Source organism: Schistocerca gregaria, chromosome 5 (assembly GCF_023897955.1).
Source record: "Schistocerca gregaria isolate iqSchGreg1 chromosome 5, iqSchGreg1.2, whole genome shotgun sequence".
NCBI classification, from domain to species: domain Eukaryota; kingdom Metazoa; phylum Arthropoda; class Insecta; order Orthoptera; family Acrididae; genus Schistocerca; species Schistocerca gregaria.
Window position 1 is genome coordinate 96,937,898 of NC_064924.1, and position 23,146 is coordinate 96,961,043.

A 23,146-nucleotide genomic window follows, 5' to 3' on the forward strand; every position below is an offset into this window, starting at 1 on the left:
AAAAATTATACACGACTGTGCTTAAACTGACACACAATAGTTTTTAGCGCAACGCAATCTGACTTTCAATAATCCCTACAAAAGAATGGCCCTGACTAACATTAACCTATACCTTTCACAAATCACTTACCTCACGAAAAATCTTCGTTACTCTAACTACTGCAACACAGCGAGCACCACTACTGCCAGCTAAATAAAAGATTCAAACTATGGAAGGCACTAACTACTGATAGGCACAGTTAGCAAATGAAAGATTTTAATAGAGAGCAAACAATGTATTTACGTTAATAGTCATTATATATATATATATATATATATATATATATATATATATATATATATATATATATATATATATATATATATATATATATATATATCAGTTCTAGACATTCATTCATACAAATTTCAAAACTTCGCCATCTCTCTCCCCACATCCACCACTGCTGGCGGCTCACCTCCAACTGCGCAACGCTACGCGCTCTTAGCATTCAGCTGCCGCTGCCCAACACTACAATGGCAGACAACAATGCAAACCAGCCACAGACTGCACACGGCACAGCCAGTGATTTTTATACAGAGCGCTACGTGGCGGCGGTGTTACCAATAAAAAAAACTAAACAGCCTACTTACATAGCCCCCATGCTCCCCACAAAAAAATTTACAAATTGTTTTGGGCAGTGGCCAATACAGATTTGAAAATTTTTTTCATAATTACAATGACAAAGAAATGAAATGCACACACTTATCGATACAATGTTGGTCAAAAGCTAAAATTTTCTCACAGTCCATAAAGATAGTCCTGATCATTCATCAAAGTAAAATTGCAGTGTTTTTCTCAAAGTCTGAGTAGTAAAAGAAAATGCACATGGAAGTAGTGGATTTCAATGCAGTCTTGAAGAAGTAGTGTTGTCCTTTCAACGAAAGAAAGTGCTGACTCTCGACATGCAGACAGGTAATGGGCCACAGCAGAGTCAGTCCACGTTGAAGACTATCGGTAGGTAGGTCATCACAGAGCAGCCCCACTGTAGTCCTGGTAGAGATTACTATTGGTGGGCCACCAGAGGTGCAGACCCACTGCAGTCCTTGTAGAAATAATGGTATTGGTGGGTCATCAAAGGTGTAGACCCACTGTAGTCCTTGTAGAAATAATGGTATTGGTGGATCATCAAAGGTGTAGACCCACTGTAGTCCTTGTAGTCCTGTTGCGAATGTGCAGGTGCACAATAACCCTCGAAGAGTCTTGCAAAGAATATAGCAAGTCCATAAACCACCACTTGTGCACTCACAAAGAATTTGTTTGAAATGTCCTTAGAACCAGCAATGTTGTTATCCAGTCCCTTGCTGAATTATTAACACACGTGCAAACACTATCAGTCCCTATTCCTCACATGTTGTCCATATACTATGACCAACAGAATTGTGTGCAATGAAATGTAATTTGCAAGTTACTTAATTTGATCACCGGTGTCAATTACAATTTTATAACATAAGAATACAATAACAAAGGTACAAAATACATCATTAAAGAACGTAACAATGCAGATAACATTTGTAGTAATAGGGGCTTTACAAAAGAATAGAAATAACAAATACATCAGTGTTACAAAAATTACGACATAAGTACATACATAAAAGATCAGAATAACTTTTGAAACATCAACTTCACACATGAGCATTAGAACAAAACAGAACAAATAATGGCTAAACATCTTTGCGAAGTAAATAACATATTATTAATGCAAATTATATTTGAGGGTAACAGTATTCCTCATCATAGTGAATGTAGCTTAGTATTAGAAGAGAAAAAAGTCTATGAAACAGTACACAGAGACTGGAAGAAAATAAATACACAAGGGTACACAAACACATAGTGGGATAACACAAAAGGAAAGGACAGGGTTTGTTTTCAGTGTAACATTTGGTACTGCAGTCAAACCCAGAAGTTCATTCCATAGATCGTCCCTCTTATTTCAACATTTGCTCCAGACAAAATATATATATATATATATATATATATATATATATATATATATATATATATATATATCCTGTCCAAGCATGCTTTCTGTATTCTGTTCACATCCTCTTTCAAAAATAGTTTTTCTTCACTGTACACTACTTTTTTGGCCAAACCATTTTCTTATAGCTTCTCAATGCTTTTCTTCCAATTCTTCATTAGTTTCTTATATAGTCTACCCCCTCTTAAGCTAACTTAAACCTACTGAGCTCAGATGCTAAACTAAGGGACGACGCAATGCAGCAGCACAAAACAATTAACACAAACAGCAATGACAAAAAATTCAAATTGGCAAAGGAAGCCGCAATATTACAACTAATATAAGGCAATAAGCAGCAAACAAGAAAAATAAATCAGTAGTAAAACTGGCTTAACAGAGTAATGCGAAGTGAAATTTAGTAGCACTATGCCTGGCAAACAGCAGCAGAAAATGCAATAACTTATATCTAAACATGACAAAGCTCAAGCAGAAAAAATATTACAGTAAAGACAACAATGCAGATAAGGGAAATGTATATTCACATCTTAATGTCTATATAATTAAAGTGGTGAACCACAAAAACTTATTGTAAAAAAATATTACCATGTACTTGAAAAGAAAATTCTGTATGCAATGCCTGTGAAGGGAAATGTCTTTATGAGCTTCTTTTTTTTTTTTTAAGTACATCTTAAAGTTATTATTTACTGGATCTGTAGGCATAAAATATTTATATTAGTACATCCATTAAATTTTATAGTAACCAATGCTGCAGTGCAGCTAGAAACTAGGTATTAAACAAAATAGGCAAAGCAAGGCTTGAAACGTCATTCACTAGCCATATGGTGTTTCATAATGCAGTAAACAGTCTTTCAACTAGCAAGACAATAGACGTGAAATGTTTCTCGTCGTTTCATTAGGCATTTTAATAAATATCATCAATTAAGAGCTCCACAGTATAATCGTATGTTTTCAAGTTTGAGAGTGTCATATTTGCGATGCTTTCTACAAAGGAATGACAATACCGAGATTAATGGCCTCCTTTTTTCTCCACCTGTGCCTCTGAAAGGCACACACTAATGACTTTTTCTCAAGGCGGCTGGCACACCTGGACGCTCACAACGCATTACGTCACGGTCACTTACCTTTCATGCCAAAATATTTACGACAGCAGTTTCCGCTACAGTGACAGTCTCATATAAAAATATTTCACAGGTCAAGAATTTGCGTTACAAATCTTTAGGAACAAAATCCTATTGATATAACAGTGTCCATCAAATTTTCGTCGGCACTGTAATACATTCACGCATTTACATACATTTCATAACTCTTAAAGTACGATTCTTGGTGTCCAACAACCTTTTTCACAAACCAGAGTCCCTAAGCACTACTCATTATTCCTTACCTTATTCGTCGACACTTCTTCAATATTTCATCATAACAGATACGTAGCATAATCAAATAACTCATATAGCATCAGCTTATTGATCATAAACATTCCGCAACAGCACAATACACGTCGTCGTCGTAATAGTATCGTAACACCTCAGTCAACTCTCAAAATCGTCGTAGCTTCCTTCAGTAATTTCAAAACCTAAAAAAAATTCTCTGCTAATGTCAAAAGTGTCATCTACCTCAAACGTACTTTAAAAATCATGATCTCATACCAAATATGCCATTCAAAGCTCTCATAGTATCACAATGGTTCCGAAAAAATATGAAGTACAGACAAAATACAATTTCGTAAGTGTGAAGTTATCCAACTGTGTAATTACGTAAACATCTGTCACTGATGTAGTATAATAAATGTTTACTTCTCTCAGTTAAATGATCAGATAGCTATGTAATTTATGTGTTAGAGAAATATGGTACCGATGTGTAAAGTTGTATAAGCAAATACCATATTAGCTAGGACTCCTTGTGCTTGCCAGACACATGGTACACAAAGTAAGCGTGTACCACCCTGAGGATTAGTGTAATTATATCCTAAGGTGTTACAGATTACAGCAATGGAATGAAATATATCACGGAAAACCTTTGTATCATTGTACTTCAAATATCTTTAAAAATAAATGTTTCAAGTACAAAATTAATTACTCAAATACGTGTACTGTAGCGCTAAACTGTGCGTCTTGTTGTAAGATAATCTCTATGGAAGTGTCGTAGTTATCGTCCTCCAAAAGCTAAGTTCTGCAGAAGTCAATGTACTTACCTCATGATAAACAAAAGTGAAATGCTTTGCGTATAGATATCGTAGTTACTACGCTTATTGCTGTGATGAAGTAAGTACTGTACTGTAACGTGTTGTTGTGCTACAGAAAAGGATGTCTCATTGTAGCTATACCACAAAGTTACTACTAAAACATGTTTTCCTTTCCAGAAGAATTCAGAAAAACTGTGCAGATATAAAACAGATACACCGCAAAAGCACAATGTAAATTGTGTCACACATTAGTAGCGTCGTGATATAATCGTGTAGCTATCAAAGAAACCAAATGCTAAGTCATCTTTAATCTCACAGAAGGTACTTCAAATAAAGAATGTCTTTTCAAGTAAACCAAAATATTGCATTAAAATCTCATTAGCAGTATATGTTCTAGGTATGTGAGCCTTATGGTCGTTACGTAATCGTGCATCTAACAAGCAAGAATGTACACACACAATAACACTGTGTCGTCTGTTCGCTGCAAGAATGCATTCGTAATTTCTGTTTAGATAAGTTCTCTTAGTTCTTGATTGGATATTTGACTTCAAATATTGTTACATGTTAACAGATTATAAGTCTGACAAAGCATACTAGTAATGTGAAGTGAAATGTTTTATGGCAAAGACAAAGGTAAAAAGCAGATTATCTTTCAATAAACGATTTTACATGTGAAATGTGGTGCAATCTTTTACTGTTCGTAGTACGCAGAGTTTCAGTTTCAACGCAATTATCATGTGGTTACGTCGGTAAGGAACACGGGAATTTTGCTCAAGGTTAGCGTCTATGTTATTTTTCTCTGAGCCAGCCCTAGCACGCGGCTGCCTGCGGTGCGCGTCATTGTCTGTCTCTTTGCTGGCGCGCGCCGTTATTGGGATTAGGAGACCTAACTTCTACAAATTCACCTTGCCGAGAGGGCCCAGCTCTGTTTGAATACCGCCAGTTCTGATGAAATTCCGGTCTGTCGTTATGATTATATCGTCTGTCGTCATGTCGGTAGTTCCTGTAGTTTCTTTCCTGTCGGTTAAGTGGTGGAGAATTTCTCCCTGAGTTATCACGGCGCAGTGGACCCTTGCGTCTGAAATTATTCTGTCTCCCATGATAATAATTATTTCCGTGATAATAATTATTTTGGTTTCCATATTGTCTGTTTCTCTGATTGTCTCTGTGATATTCATTACTACGGAAATGCGATCTTTCTCTGTAACTATTACTATGCCAGTGGTTGTCATATGGGTGGTGTCTGTTTTGGTCACGATATGTGTTGTGAGAATGGCCTTGTCGTGTCCTGTTATTGTTTCTTTCATCGCGGAATTGCGACGGATGTGACATGTAGTGATCGTTTTCCTGTTTTCACATCCCGCGACTGTCTGTGTCAATTTCTAATTCTTGTAAGAGTCCCTGAAAAGCTTCAATGTCGTCTTTGCAACCCCCTGCCAAAATAATATTCCTTAAATGTTCAGGCAATTTCATTATGCAAATGCGGATGAGTTCTGAAGGGCTATATGGGTTTGAAAGATATTGGTTCTTATGCAACATGTCTTCAAAATATTTGACAAGACTGGAAAATTCAGATTGTTCAAAGTGTTTCATCATCATTATGCTATGTTTTACTCGGTCTTGTGTAGCTTGAGACCAATGTGCTGAAAGGAAAGCATGATAAAATTCTCCTTCACTGTGACAATCGTGAATGACCGATCGCATTCTTACTGCTGGTTCATTCTCCAAGTAGCCACACATAAATTCTAATCTGTGTTCTAATGACCAGTTGGGAGGAAAACAATGAGAGAATTGATGAAGCCACGCTTGTGGATGAATGTCGTTGTCAGAATTCTTAAATGTTCTGAATTTACGTGTAGTAATGAACAGCTTATAGTCAAAATCATCATGTCGGCGAGTCGCATGTCGGTCATTGTTACGTCGTTTCGGCGGTTCCATCTCAAAATTCGGTGTACCTTGCCAATTTCTTTCATAATTTCCGAAGTGCTCTGTGTTATTATTTTGTGGCTGTTCCGTATTTCTATGTCCCTCTTCCCGTATTGGAGTGCGACTGTCCTCTGAAATACGTAATTGTTGTATTACCTGTGTCAGCTGATCTTGTACTTCCCGGATTGGTGTTGCGTACTAATTTGATTCAGACTTTGTTTGAATTTCCTAATTTGTTCGCACTCTTCTATGTCATTAAAGATCACCGGTTTTGTGTCATTCAGATTATTATCTACCTTCGTAGATAAATTAGTGAACTGATCCGAAAGTTCGGCTACTTTCTCCGATAGTGAACACATTTCCTCAGTGTGTTTTTCTGAACCAAGTTTCAGAGTGTCCATTTGAGTTGAAATCGAATCTACGGTGTCCTTTAAGTTTTTCTGAGTTCTTGCAAGTTGCGTAACCGAATCGGTGGATGCAACTGAGTCCATTTTAGCTTGCAAGGTGTCGTGATTTTCACGAACAAGTTTGCAATTCTTTTATGGCTGCTTCGTGATTCTGTAATGCGTTTTCATGCCGCGAAAAAATAGGTTGGAAATGCTCACAAATTTGTGTTTTTACGTCATTACAGATTTTTTGACATTTCGATTCAATGTTATGTAACTCAGTAGTTAAATCTTCACGTGTTTGTTCAAGTGTGGTGTCTAACTTCCGAAGATTTTGTCCCATTGTGTCTAACTTTTGAAGATTATGTTCCATTGTGTCCAACTGTTGCTGTGTTTGTCTCTGATTTTGTTCCATTGTGTCTAACTTTTGAAGATTATGTTCCATTGTGTCCAACTGTTGCTGTGTTTGTCTCTGATTTTGTTCCATTGTGTCTAACTTTTGAAGCTTTTGCTGTGTTTGTCTCTGATTTTGTTCCATTGTGTCTAACTTTTGATGCTTTTGTCCCATTTGTTGCATTAATTGTAATAACAGTGCACTGGTGTCTGAAACATGTTCCTTAGTACTATTCGGCAATGCATTTGAACCGGCAATATTCGCAGTTTGAAAAAGAGAAAATGTGTCTTGACTTATTTGAGAAACCGGTGAGGACGCAAAACCTGAATCTACAGTATTTGCAAAAATGTGTCCTGTCATTTCGGACTCCTGAGGCGAGCGGTTGCCAACCGATCGAACGATTATGCTTCCCTGTTCACTAATTGTGTCACTGTCTACACCATTGTTTGCAGCCCGCTCCATTTCCCTATGTACAATTACCAAATTACTACTTTGAACATTAGTTAATTCATTACATGGTGGCGCTAACACACTGCTTTCGTCTTCGCTGTCATTTCTCAGTTTACTTTGGAGCCTAGTATTACGTTTTTCACAGGCCATTATAGTCACAATATTTCACACGACAACACAGAAAAGCACTATTTGAAGAGCAAAATAAGAAAACACATTAACATAGCACTGAAAATAATAACTAGTTAATTGCAAGCGCAGCTGCGAAATACTTCGTGCAAATCTACATGCATGCCACAACTGTTTTACTGTACAACAATGAAAGACTGCAGCTACAAAGGAAATTCTCTCTATGATTACGCGCTAGCAATAAACAAAGGCTATACTAACTACACAAACTACAAGAAAAATCAGAAGATTCCAGTGAGGTATCCTCGGCTAAGGGTCGACATATGAAACGTCCCCTTAGAAAAATTTATACGAGACTGGTCTATATGAAACGTCCCCTTAGAAAAATTATACACGACTGTGCTTAAACTGACACACAATAGTTTTTAGCGCAACGCAATCTGACTTTCAATAATCCCTACAAAAGAATGGCCCTGACTAACATTAACCTATACCTTTCACAAATCACTTACCTCACAAAAAATCTTCGTTACTCGAACTACTGCAATACAGCGAGCACCACTACTGCCAGCTAAATAAAAGATTCAAACTATGGAAGGCACTAACTACTGATACGCACAGTTAGCAAATGAAAGATTTTAATAGAGAACAAACAATGTATTTACATTAATAATCATAATATATATATATATATATATATATATATATATATATATATATATATCATGACATCAATTCTTACAAATTTCAAAACTTCGCCATCTCTCTCCCCACGTCCACCACTGCTGGCAGCTCACCTCCAACTGCTACGCGCTGTTAGCATCCAGCTGCCGCTGCCCAACACTACAATGGCAGACAACAATGCAAACCAGCCACAGACTGCACACGGCACAGCCAGTGATTTTTATACAGAGCGCTACGTGGCGGCGGCGTTACCAATAATAAAACCTAAACAGCCTACTTACAATATAACTGCTACACTGACCTAAGTCATGGCGCTGAAGTGGTGTGTATGGGCCAGTCTGTTGAGTAATGTAACTTCTGAAAGGTACTGAAGGCGTTGCAGTTCAAAAGCAAGTGCAAACACTACATGGTGGAGACGTACAAGTTTTTTTATTTGGCCATACAAGCCAGTTTAGGGATCAGTTAAAGATATTACGGATTTAATAGTATTCGCTAGGTACTTACACTGTGCCATTGGGGGCCCATCCGTATATCTTAGTGACTGTCAGCTCTCCTGATGTGATGGCTTTCGTGGAATTCCCGGTCACTTTGACCAAGTGAGGGAAACTGACGTTGTTGTCATGCGGCTGCCACAGGATCGTCACGTAAGTTGAAGTCTCCTTTCCTTTTTGGAAATACGCTGGATGTATGTCTACCCAGCCGTTCTTCTGCTCTATTTTTAAGACCTAGAACGTAATAATGTGGCATCAGCATCATACATCACGAAACGAGAAGTGCATCGATAATGGATGCAGAGTAAGCTACGATAAAGTAGGTTATTACATGTGATACTCATACAGCATATTCAATGTACTCGTTAATACGATAGAAACATATACATTACTGGCCATTAAAATTGCAACATCAAGACGAAATGCAAATGATAAACGGGTATTCATTGGACAAATATATTATACTAGGACTGACACGTGATTACATTTGGGTGCATACATCCTGAGAAATCAGTACCCAGAACAACCACCTCTGGCCGTAATAACGGCCTCGATACCCCTGGGCATTGAATCAAACAGAGCTTGGATGGCGTGTACTGGTACAACTGCCCATGCAGCTTCAACAGGATAACACAGTTCATCAAGAGTAGTGACTGGCGTATTGTGACGAGCCAGTTGCTCGGGCACCATTGACCAGACGTTTTCAGTTGGTGAGACATCTGGAGAATGTGCTGGCCATGACAGCAGTCGAACATTTTCTCTGTCCAGAAAGACTCGTACAGGACCTGCAACATGAGGTCGTGCATTATCCTGCTCAAATGTAGGATTTCGCAGGGATCGAATTAAGAGTAGAGCCACGGGTCGTAACACATCTGAAATGTAACGTCCACTGTTCAAAGTGCCGTCAAAGCGACCAAGAGGCGACCGAGACGTGTAACCAATGGCACCCCATACCATCACGCCGGGTGATACGACAGTACGGCGATGACGAATACACGTTTCCAATGTGCGTTCACCGCATTGCCATTCGTGCACCCAGGTTCGTCGTTGAGTACACCATCGCAGACGCTCCTGTCTGTGATGCAGCGTCAAGGGTAACCGCAGCCATGGCCTACGTACTGATAGTCCGTGCTGCTGCAAACGTCGTCGGACTGTTCGTGCAGATGGTTGTTGTCTTGCAAACGTCCCCATCTGGTGACTCAGGGATCGAGGCGTGCCTGCACGATCCGTTACAGTCATGCGGATAAGAGCCTGTCATCTCGACTGCTAGTGATACTTGGCCGTTGGGATCCAGCACGGCGTTCCGTATTACCCTCCTGAATTCTCCGATTTGATATTCTACTAACAGTCATTTTATCTCGACCAACGCGAGCAGCAATGTCACGATGCGATAAACCGCAATCACGATAGACTACAATCCCGACCTTTATCAAAGTCGGAAACGTGGTGGTACGCATTTCACCTCCTTACACGAGGCAACACAGCAACGTTTCACCAGACAACGCCGAGTCAACTGCTGTTTGCGTATGAGAAATCGGTTGGAAACTTTCCTCATGTCAGCGAGTTGTAGGTGTCGCCACTGGCGCCAACCTTGTGTGAATGCTCTGAAAAGCTAATCATTTCCATATGACAGCATCTTCTTCCTCTCGGTGAAAGTTCGCGTGTGTAGCACGTCATCTTCATTTTAATGGCCAGTAGTGTACTTCGTTCCTGTACAAACGCTCTTAATATTTCAAAATGTGTCGCAGGTCGTACATGTTATTAACTGAATTACTCGCCGATTATAAGGACTTCCCGATGGTGTTCGTTAAGCTCCCACACTGTCACCTAATGAATTATATACAATCCGCTTTGAGACTGGATTTAAGAGTTCCTAGCCAGAAGAACACGAATGTCATACTTATTGGAGATAAAGCTTCTGCTCTGGATTTACCCCAATAGCGTTCACAATTTATTCGGATATTATATGTCGTTAATTTGGTAGAAACAAATGAATCAATCTGTTAATCAGTCGATCTTGGTGGCGAGCCAAGCAACGTGCGTAAACGAAACCTTAGCTATAGATATGACGTTTCCATGGACTGTAGAAGGCAAGTAATACCAAATGGCAAGTAAATGAGAAATGTAGTAATTTTGACACAGTGCGACCAAATGTCACAAGAAGTGTTCCATATTTATGCCCTGTCCTTCTACAAAAGATTTACACTTAATCTGTTTGCCACTCGTTTGTCATTTTCTGCTGCAATTTGTTTTTGTTTTACAGTTGAGGATAAAGTTTAAAGAATGCACGAAACAATGCATCACAAATCGTTTTTACAGTAATTTGTTGAAACCTTTGTTACTGTATTGGTGGTTGTGCAGGAATATCATGTTTCCTACATACAGTGAATGGAAAATTCTTAGTAGTATTTAGTCATTAGTTGCTGTGTTTATTAAACCCAGTGCCATCTGTGGTCTAAAACGGGTTGTATTGTACACATGTATTTGCAAAGGGTACGTCATAAAAGTTGTTTCATTATGTCAAATAAAGTACCTTAAAAATTCATAGAAATAAAAATAAATTACCATATGTATGAGAAGTCATCAAGTGAGAATGGCTTGAATGATTTGATTGAATTTTTGTTGTTACTTTCGTTATTGTTAGGACAAGGATTGTATGAAAGAAAATGTTTGGAAAAACCACCGAAAAAGTCGAAAATTAAATTGAGTTATGAGATTCCATCAATTGAGGCCGGCTTGATCGACTGGTTTAACAGTACTTTGAATGAAAAATAAAATTAAAAAACAGTGCCTTCAGTTTCTCATTCCTGCTGTTACATGTTTTGTAAACAAACAAAAAAATCGGTTTGACAGTTTATATATGTATATAATATACAAATAGATATGTAATACATAGGGTGATTTTTTTCACCAAGTACGATGCCTAGGGATTGATCGATGAGAAGAAGCGGAACAAGAAAGGTCTAATGAACTTAAGATTGGAAATGCATGGTTTCCATGCTGGAGACCATTTATTCAGTCATACTTTGTTACAGAGACTGCGGCCTAATGGGCGCTGTATCATGCAGCCACAGTTAGAGTGTGAATGGTTTCCTCCTAGAGCAGGGCCGGCCAGAAATTCTGCACGCGTGCGGTGCTCCTGCACATGTCCAACTTCCGGGTCACAGCGTGCACGCCGCAGCCGTCAGCGTTCATGTAGTGCATGTTTCTACGCACAGATGTCGCTCCTCTGTTACACAAAGTGCGTTATCGACACCTCGTATGTATATCACAACCTGGGCTGTATCTGTAAGATCTGTTGCTTCATCGAGCGCAACAGAGAAAGCAATAACGTATTTAGCCTTATTTATTAGCTGCCTGTGCAGTTCGCCGGCCATAGCACTGATACGTCTTGTCACTGTTTGTCTGGATAGACTGATTTCTTGAAACCTGCTAACGTTCGTGGGACACACAAGTTCTGCAGCATCAATCAGACACCCTTTCACAAACTCTCCTTCGGAAAAGGGTTTCCCAGATTGTGCAATTCTTAATGCGATTTTAAAACTTGCTCGCAGAGAAGATTTAGTGTGGTTGTCATTCTGGAAAATTGAAAATAGTGAATTGTACAGCGTACAGTAAAACAGACGTAAATGTAACACAAGAATATAAGAGTTCAAGAAGTATGAGTTACTTTGACGTACAGTAAAATCGAGTTGATGTGTTTCATCCATTTTCTTAAGGACATTTATTTTTGCTTGCCGATCTTCACTGTAGAGTACACTACACTCGTCTTTGTGATATGTATTGTAATGTCTTTCAATTGAAAACTTACGCTGACCGCCTATTTTTCGGCGGCACAGCAAACGCTGTGAGTTTTCACCAACGGCTACAAAAAAGAATTGCAGTTCCCAGTCAGTTTTAAACGACTGAGAACATAGATCTCCCGTCCTTTGCTTTTTCACAGTACTTGCCATTTCTCAGTACTTCTCTGTTAAGGTTGCGGTCACCAGGGGTAAACGAGACTGGATATGTTGCGTTCTTGCTTGCACAACTTGGAAGTGAAGCCGCCGCCGTTCATTTAGGACGCATGTCTAATAACAGATGTCGCTGTCGCACACGCGCGCACATGTGCAGCACTTCCGCACGTCTGCATACTGTGCAGCGTTCTGCCGGCCCTGTCCTAGAAGTTGGCACTGTTCCTCATACGTCATGCCCTACCTCCATTTCCTGCCATAGTGACTGGTAATGTTGTGTCCGATTCACTTTTATTGCTGACTCACCTTGAAGTGGATGTGATAGAGCGTTGTACACAATGGCTGGTTCCTCTTATTCCGCCTCAGTTACACTATGTCGGCGATTGCTGCGCTAACACCGTTTCCACGTAAGCGTACTCCATAATTACCACGCAAACATTGGGGTTACCCTCGTCTGGAATGAGACGTTCCTGGCGGGGGGGGATCCACTGGGGGCCGAACCGCACAACAACCCCGGGCTCGGTGTGGGGCGGCGGTGGGGTGAGTAGACTGTTGTAGCCTGTTGTGGGGTTGTGTACCACTGAGGGCTATGGCGGGTACGAAGCCTCTCCGTCGTTTCTAGGTCCCCAGTCCAATACATACATACGGAAAGGCAAATTGCAACGGGCGGCAGTCAGCAAGGTAGTATCAGGAGACCCATCCCGCCGAAAACAGCCGCACCTTTCAATTTTTGCGACAGTGTTTCGCCGTTTGTCTCAGATAGGGTTGTCTCAGGAAGCAGGAAATAATGAATAATTAGACGTTTTTTGTTCCGTATCCTCTAATCGATCAATCCTTAGAGTTTTACGCGATGGAAGAAATCACCCTTGATAGAGGGGAAATGTTGTTACCGAAAGTCTCGAAAAGTTCTTGACCGATTTACTACAAATTTTTACTCAATACTCTAACGAAAGTTCGGACGGACATACGCTATAAATTTTTGAAAGATACATAATTTATACATATATAAGAAATATACAAAGTGAGAAGCGTTGTTACCGCATATCTCTAAAAGTTCTTTACCGAATTACTTGCAATTTTTACGCGATTAACTAACATTCTGACGGACTTAAGCTATATATTTTTTACATATTTTGTATTTGTTTTCTTACGTTTATCAATGTGTGTTTAATACATAAAGGTGAAATATTGTTACCAAAAATCTGGAAAATCTTGATGGATTTGCTTCAAATTTTTACACAATGCTCTACTGAAAATTCAGACGAAAATAGACATAGAAAGAGAGGGAGGAGCATGTGAACAGAGAGAGAGAGAGAGAGAGAGAGAGAGAGAGGGAGGGAGAGAGAGAGAGAGAGAGAGAGAAAGAGAGACAGAGACAGAGACAGAGAGAGGAGGTTGTGCACAGAGAGGTGGGGGGAGAAGAAGTTACACAGAGCAAGTGAATATTCAGACAGAGGCGGATATAGAGAGATAAGAATGGGATGGGCAGAGAGGGAGGGAGGAGATTAGACACAGAGAGGTGTGTAAGGAGGAGTTGTACTGAGAGAGGGGGGTTGAGAGGATGAGCAGAGAAAGCGGGGAGGGGGAGATGTAATTTAGGATGTATATGCAATTCCCATATACACTCAGCAAATGCAAAGCATTGCTGGGTTTGCCAGTTGAAAATATTAAGACCTGACAAGAACACAAGCAAATTCGTACGTTTTGAATAACAGTTATGCAATTAGCAGTGAAACAACGCAACCCTGTAAACATCACGCTTGGTGCTGGCAGAGTCAAGTTCTAACGCAACTCCCCAGTTCTGACTCATGTGCGTACAGACGAGTGAATCAGTTTGGAATCATTTTGTACCATTGTCTTAGAGAATGGAGCTACGTGTCTAGGGTTTTAGGACTGGCATATCTGTTACTAACTGAAATGTGCATATATGTCGATGTTACCAAACGTTATTGTATGATTAATAGAAAGATGGGTATTAGCAGTGCACTTGTTGGTTAATTGTGGACTGTTTGTAGAAAAATCAAATTTCAGATTCTGTATAGATATTCCCCCCTCAGCTGTCTGTTCACGCTACAGTATTGCAGCCCAAATGCTACGGAACGAACGGTTAGTATAAAACCATATTCAGGAAGAAGTACTTTACCTTTTCCCCAGCAATTTGCTTCACGTCATTTGAAAGGTGGTAGATCACATCTTGCCTTACGTTTGCAGTGCGATTCATCCACCAAGCCATTACGGTGTTGTCGTCAACCCACGCCATTGAATCAAGGTAGTGATGTCTGTAATAAAAAGTTGTTTCTCTCTGTTATACAACCGCTTAAATAGAAAAATTATACGCATGTAACTTGAGAGATAGTTAGAAAATTATGTACTTTAGTTTGAAGTATGTAGTCTTCTGTCTATTATTATGAGAAAGGAATTAATTCCTCTGGCATCTTTTAAGGTATAAACTTGTCTCAACACACACTATTATGTACTTTTAAATCTAATATGTGTGATGTTTCCCTGATTCCGCAATCGTCAACATTTCTAGTCCTTGTTGTAGTCTAGCCACCGACTAGCTCCAGCATAAATAACTGGGGTGAGAGACATGGAAAGGTGATGGAATGGGAAAGAAATAGGAAACAGACTTCCCAGTTGCCTTGTCCGACAGAATAGACAACATTCATATCTACAATTCTATGGGTGCAAAAGCTGTTTTGGAAAAAGTTTCAACGTAGATGCACAACCAGCGTCCGATCTACGAGAGTCGGAAACTGCGAATAGAGCGTTAATGGGCTGGGGGGTTGGGAATTTGAGTTTGACGGAAAGCGTGTCCGGATGTCCGAGGCGGTTAATGCAACTATTCTGCAGAAGTGAAGCAACTGGGTTTGAACCCCGGTCCCGCGCGAATTTTGAACTCTCACCGTTGCATAGCCGCAAGGCCCTATGCGGCTGGAAGTAATTATTTCCTTCCCATTCACCATCACGTTTCCTTTCCATTCCTTTCATCCCAATTATTCGTGTATGTGTCCTAGCTGCTTCATCTGGAGTGGCATCAGTTCTGTCGGGCAGGCCGTAGTGGCTGAACGGTTCTATGCGCTACAGTCTGGAATCGCGCTACCGCTGCGGTCGCAGGCTCGAATCCTGCCTCGGGCATGGATGTGTGTGATGTCCTTAGGTTAGTTAGGTTTAAGTAGTTCTAAGTTCTAGGGGACTGATGACCTCAGAAGTTAAGTCCCATAGTGCTCAGAGCCATTTGAACAATTTGTTCTGTCGGGCATGTCTGGCGAAACAGACACCACTCATATCTATAGCTGCAGCAGGCTCTACTCTGGAACACACTCTACAGTGCCAAATTCTACAGACATTCAACCTACTGTAAGTAGCATACTCTTGTAATTACCTCCATTTGTTCTTCTGTAAAAAAAATTCATTTCTCGCTTGTTGTATAATAATTAATATGTATTACTTATAATATTCTAAGTATATAGGAGAGAACGCATAGATGGAAAGAGTAAATTGAAGGCCTGTACGAGGGGAAATATTTGGCTAATGTGATAGAAGATGAAACAGGAATCGATATAGAACAAAGAGGGGATTCACTATTACAATCAGAATTTAAAAGAGCTTTGAAAGACTTAAGATCAAATAAGGCAGAAGGGATAGATAACGTTTTACCACAATTACTAAGATCATTGGAAGAAGTGGCAACGAAATGACTATTCACGTTGGAGGTATGAGTCTAGCGATATACGATCTCACTTTCGGAAGAATATCATCCACACAATTCCTAAAACTGCAATAGAAGACAAGTGCGACAATTATCGCACAATTAGCTTAACAGCTCATGCATTCAAGTTGCTGGCAAGAATAATATACTGAACTAGAGAAAAGAAAATTGAGTTTGTGTTAGATGATGATCTGTTTGACATTAGGAACGGGAATGGCAGTTGTCACCTTGCGATTGATAGTGGAAGCAAGACTAAATAAAAATCAAGGCCCATTCATAGGACTTGTCGACATGGAAAAAGTATTCGGTAATTTGAAATGGTGCAAGATGTTCAAAATTCTAAGGAAAATAGGGGTCAGCTGTAGGGATAGACAGATAATATACAACTTGTACAAGATCCAAGCGGAAATGATAAGAATAGAACACCAAGGACGAAGTACTCGGATTAAAAAGGACCTGAGACAGGGATGTAGTCTTGCACCCATACTGTTCAATCTGTACATTGAAGAAGCAATGATGGCAATAACAGAAAGTTCAGGAATGGAATTAAAATTCTAGGTAGAAGGATATCAATGATAAGATTCACTGATGACATTGCTACCCTGAGTGAAAGTGAAGAAAAATTATATGATCTGCTGAATGGAATGGTGTAATGAGTACAGAATATGGACTGAGAGTAAATCGAAGAAAGACGAAATTAATGAGAAGTAGCAGAAATGAGAACAATGAGAAACTTAACATCAGAATTTACGGTCAGTAGATGAAGTTAAGAGGTCACTAAGTAGATGAAGTTAACGAATTATGCTATCTAGGCAGCCAAATAACCAATGACGGACGGAGCAAAGAGGACATCAAAAGCAGAATAGCACTGGAAAAAAGAGCGTTCCTGTCCAAAAGAAGTCTACTACTAGAAAAACGATGCCTTAATTAGAAGAAAAATTTCTGAGACTATGCGTTTGGAGCACAGCATTGTGTGATAGTGAAGCAAGGACAGTGATAAAACAGGAACAGAAGAGAATCGAAGCATTTGAGATGCGATGCTACAGAAGAATTTTGAAAACTAGGTGGACTGAGAAGAAAATAAATGAGGAGGTTCTGCACAGAATCGCAGAGGAAAGGAATATGCGGAAAACACTGATAAGATGAAGGTACCGGATACTGGGACATCTGTTAAGATACCAGCGGAATAACTTCCATGGTACTAGATGGGGCTGTAAAGGGTAAAAACTCGAGAGGGAGACAGAGATTGGAATATATATAGCAAGTAATTGAGAACATAGGTTGCAATTGCAACTCTCAGATGAAGAGATTGGCTCTGGAAAGGAATTCGTGGAGGGCCGCATCAAACCAGACAGAATGATGACTCAAAAAAAATGTATTCATTTTTAATCGATATTATACATGCCTGTACTTTATACCCTTAACTTATTACAAAAATAACTTTTACTATATGAGGGTGTTGGAGTGTAAAATCAGCCGCTTCAAAATGCATAAATTTCCTTGTATCTAAATTTGTACAACTTCTGTAGCTTTTAACAGAGTTTCCACCTTGCTGAGAAACTGCTACTTGCACTAATTATGTAGGAATTTCTTGTGTGCCCATTTCAATGTTTCTTTTAGTGCATAACAAGATTCTGCGGAGTTGTGCAGACTTTCTAAACCCAGTAACCTCCCCCCCCCCCCCAACCACCACCCCCACCCTGCTGCTGCATGTTTCTCGGAGCTGAAGGCAAATCTGTATTCGTGCGAGGAAGTGCATTCGATGTTACACAAATGCTGCCTATAGAAGCCGAAGCGTTCACTCATACGTGTTCTTTCAAGCGGTACACTTCACAGCTCTCGCTACGTGATGACAAATCCATTTCGAGACAAAGAAAACAGATTATGGCAGCTTCGTGTAAACAACACGTGACTGTTTTAATTGATGAATGTAAGCTGAAACTGTGTCTTTTTCACACCAGAAGTAAAGATGTCACAAAAGACACAAAATGTGTTAGAGCACTAAAAGAAATATGTTCTATGTTAAAGACTAGCCTGCAGACAAAAGTGAAGCAGTGGAATACCTCAGTAGTTTGGCACCTGGTGCAGTGTTTTAAATTGTGCCGCCTGCTGTCCTCTCCACAACCCCGACTAAACCTACAAGGTGAAGCGAAATTCGCGCCCTCGACCTTAGCAACACGACACCTCGCTTGCCAGTGATAAAAAAATCTCTCTCCCAAAATTTCGTTCGGCGAGTATATCCGGCAGAAAAAGGACTTTAAAGAGTGACAATCTGGCAACCCTGTAACTATATATGTGGTAACTCTCTGTCAGTACATATTGGATGTACCGTGCAGTTGGTACAGGGTATAACGTTTTGGGTTAGCATGCAGGAGGTCGTGGGTTAGATCCTGGGTTGAGGCATACGTTTTTTATTTGGTAAATATAGTCCATGTGGTAGGGTATATGGCATCATAATCGTCAACAGCGACTGCAGCGGGTCCTCCAGAAAACATTTGCACTTACAAGCTACAATTGTAGAAATGGAAGATCGGTCAGCTTTGGGAGAAGCCCTTTCCACATCGTGGGCTTGAATTTATTCGCACCACATTATCTACTTTATGCGAAACCTGTTTCCCTTGTACCTTCCTCCAACGGTCTCATAGATTAGTACCAACTATTATACCTGCCTCGTTCAGGCCTACATTTCGTTAAGGCCTTACGTTACCAGTAGGGCTAGCAATGTGCTTTGCGAATAACGTCCAAACTCGGTTACTATTTGTATGTATTATCACCATGGTCCCACTAATTATGCCTTTCAGCACTGAGTTTGGTAACCGCATGCTGTTTAGTACGTATCTCAATACATTATTATTATTATTATTATTTCTTTCCTTTCTCAGACGTTATGTCTTGCTAAAAATGGAAAGTGACGCGGACCTTGATCAAGCGTGACTTCGTTTTAACTGTATGGTATATGTTACATTGCATTTAGGAACTTTAGGGTAATTGAACATGTATCAATAATTATAGATTTCAGTAGTTGTATATATACGTTTGGATGCAGCTGTTTTGCGTTGATGTACTGGTGGATATTGTGTGGTATAACTCCTGTAGTTGATAGTATAATTGGTATGATGTCAACTTTAACCTGATGCCACATGTCCTTGACTTCCTGAGCCAGTTGGATGTATTTTTCAATTTTTTCTCCTGTTTTCTTCTGTATACTTGTTGTATTGGGTATGGATATTTCGATTAGTTGTGTTAATTTCTTCTTTTTGTTGGTGAGTATGATGTCAGGTTTGTTATGTGGTGTTGTTTTATCTGTTATAATGGTTCTGTTCCAGTATAATTTGTATTCATCATTCTCCAGTACATTTTGTGGTGCATACTTGTATGTGGCAACGTGTTGTTTTATTAGTTTATGTTGTATGGCAAGTTGTAGATGAATTATTTTTGCTACATTGTCATGTCTTCTGGTGTATTATCTATTTGCTAGTATTGTACATCCGCTTGTGTTGTGATCTACTGTTTTTATTTGTTGTTTGTAAAGTCTGCATTTATCTGTTGTGGAATTGGGGTCTTTAATAATATGCTTGCTGTAATATCTGGTGTTTATTGTTTGATCCTGTATTGCAATCATGAATCCTTCCGTCTCACTGTATATATTGCCTTTCCTTAACCATGTATTGGATGCGTCTTGATCGATGTGTGGCTGTGTTAGATGATACGGGTGCTTGCCATGCAGTGTTTTCTTTTTCCAATTTACTTTCTTCGTATCTGTTGATGTTACGTTATCTAAAGGGTTGTAGAAATGGTTATGGGATTGCAGTGGTGTAGCCGATGTATTTATATGAGTGATTGCTTTGTGTATTTTGCTAGTTTCTGCTCGTCCTATAAATAAATTTCTTAAATCGTCTACCTGTCCATAATGTAGGTTTTTTATGTCGATAAATCCCCTTCTTCCTTCCTTTCTGCTTAATGTGAATCTTTCTGTTGCTGGATGTATGTGATGTATTCTATATTTGTGGCACTGTGATCGTGTAAGTGTATTGAGTGCTCCTAGGTCTGCGTTACTCAATTTCACTACTCGAAATGAGTAATTCAATATTGGTATAGCGTAAGTATTTATAGCTTTTCTCTTGTTTCTTGCTGTCAATTCTGTTTTCAGTATTTTTGTTAGTCTTTGTCTATATTTTTCTTTTAGTTCTTCTCTAATATTTTTATTATCTATTCCTATTTTCTGTCTGTAACCTAGATATTTATAGGCATCTGTTTTTTTCATCATTTCTAAGCAGTCGCTGTGGTTATCCAATATGTAATCTTCTTGTTTAGTGTGTTTTCCCTTGACTATGCTATTTTCCTTACATTTGTCTTTTCCAAAAGCCATATTTATATCATTGCTGAATACTTCTGTTATCTTTAGTAATTGGTTGAGTTGTTGATTTGTTGCTGCCAGTAGTTTTAGATCATCCATGTATAGCAAATGTGTTACTTGGTGTGGGTATGTTCCAGTAATATTATATCCATAATTTGTATTATTTAGCATGTTGGATAATGGGTTCAGAGCAAAGCAGAACCAGAAAGGACTTAATGAGTCTCCTTGGTATATTCCACGCTTAATCTGTATTGGCTGTGATGTGATATTATTTGAATTTGTTTGGATATTAAGTGTGGTTTCCCAATTTTTCATTATTATGTTTAGGCACTGTATTAATTTAGAATCTACTTTGCATATTTCCAATATCTGTAGTAATCATGAGTGGGGTACACTATCAAAAGCTTTTCGGTAATCAATGTATGCGTAGTGTAGCGACCTTTTTTTAGTTTTGGCTTGATATGTCACCTCTGCATCTATTATCAGTTGCTCTTTACACCCTCGTGCTCCTTTGCAGCAGCCTTTTTGTTCTTCATTTATAATTTTGTTCTGTGTTGTATGTGTCATTAATTTCTGTGTAATGACTGAAGTTAATATTTTGCATATTGTTGGTAGGCATGTTATGGGGCGATATTTTGCTGGGTTTGCTGTGTTATTATTATTATTATTATTATTATTATTATTATTATTATTATCATTCTATCGCTAGGATGTGGAAACATCACGTCTATTACCGTCAGGGAAACAGTGTAATTCGAAACCGAACATTTCATGGTTAGCGGTGTCGGGATGAATCACGCAGAACGATATCTGTCAGAAGGATAAAGTGCATTAGATGGGACAGCGCGCAGGACTGACGGTGAGTTTATACTGTATGCTCTGTCCAGGGACTAGAAGTGAGCGGAGTAACGCTCCCGTGACAGACTCCAATGTACACGCGTACACGTATCGAATTTTCTCATTGTAAATCTCTAAATCAGTGTGGCAGACATGTGGCATAGAAAAACGATGTATATGTGGATATGCTTCTTGTCCTTGGTGCATGTGATAACCAGTCTGGTGTTGCCGCTCGTGAATTTGCTGCTAGATATCCTCGTCGACGCCATCCAGTAAAAATGTGTTTTGTCATCTGGAGCTGCGCCTTCAGGAGTCAGGTTGTCTCCTTCCACCATCGCGTGACAGAGTTCGTCCACGGACTCGCTGTACCCTAGCTTTTAAGGAAGCTATTCTGGTTGTACACCAAGAACCTCAGTGAAGTACACGTAGCGTAGCAAGACAGCTGCATGTCTTGCAAAGTATCATCGTTAACATGCTGTACGAGCATGGACTACACCCCTATCATTATGCTTTCAGGCAACACCTGCATACTGCACATCGCCATCAGAAAATTGCAATTCTGTGAATGATTCCAATAACAACAGGAAGCCAACGATGACTTCGTGAAAACCGTAATTTGGTCAGATGAACCAGCTTTCACTCGTAAGGGTGTCTTCAATATGAACAATGTCCACCACTGGTGTGAGGTTAACCCGCACATCACCCACGACCGTGGATACCGAGTTCGCTTTGGTATCAAAGTCTAGGCCGAGATCTTGGGCGACAGGTGGCTGGGCCCTACATATTGTATGACTGGTTGACTGCACGAAGGTATTATGCATTCCTCTCGAACTATCTGCCTGATGCGCTGGAAGATTTTTCACTACATGTTTGGCAGAGGATATGGTGCACCTCCACACTCTGGAATTAATGTGCGGCAGTATTTGGACAGAACATTTCCAGGGAAATGGCTCGGATGTGGAGGTCCAGTTGCATCACCGCTTTCACCTGACCTAAATCCCTTGGATTTCTTCCTGTGTGGACACCTGAAGGAGTACATGTAGTCTACTCAGCCGAAGAATGTGGAAGAGTTGGTAGGGCATGTCCATGCTGCTCTCGTTACTGTGCATGCACCTTTGGTCGAAGGGACCAGAGCTGTATGATCCGGTGAGCTGCACAATGTGTGGCCTCGGGGGAGGTCGCTTTGGGTTTCTGTTGTTCTGAGGACAACATATTCTGTTGGGAAGATCATGCGGTCGTTAATATGTACATTATTATTATCAATAGTTGCTAATGTCTGAGCCCTCAATTACGTGCAGTATAAATGACAAATAGATGTTGTGTTATTGTACTGTGCTGTCACCTTTAGCATTTCGAAACTAATATTGTTTTTGTAGTTATTCTGTTCTATGACAGGTCATTTGTTTCAACTGTCTATTTCTTATTTGCCTAACCACGTATTTCTTATGTTCAGCGGTACAAAATGTTGTAAATTTAGGATAGTGTGACTTAAGAAATGGTGTATATTACAAAATAAAATGTCAGAATGAATTTAGCAAATAAAAAAAATGCGCCCCAACCCAGGATCGAACCCTCGACCTGCTACACGCTAACCAAAACCTCACAGTACAACCATTACGTGCTGACA

General features: G+C 39.6%; 1 protein-coding gene across 1 annotated transcript in view; it reads right to left on the bottom strand.

Annotated features, from left to right (window-relative positions):
• Positions 1–23,146, bottom strand: part of LOC126273243 (venom dipeptidyl peptidase 4-like) — a 327,710-nt gene that overhangs the window by 120,261 nt on the left and 184,303 nt on the right. Inside the window, exons 10-11 of the mRNA XM_049976788.1 lie at positions 14,757–14,892; positions 8,674–8,894 (exon numbers count right to left, since the gene is read on the bottom strand). Of these exons, the coding sequence (XP_049832745.1) occupies positions 8,674–8,894; positions 14,757–14,892 (357 nt within the window). The remainder of the gene's footprint in view (positions 1–8,673; positions 8,895–14,756; positions 14,893–23,146) is intronic.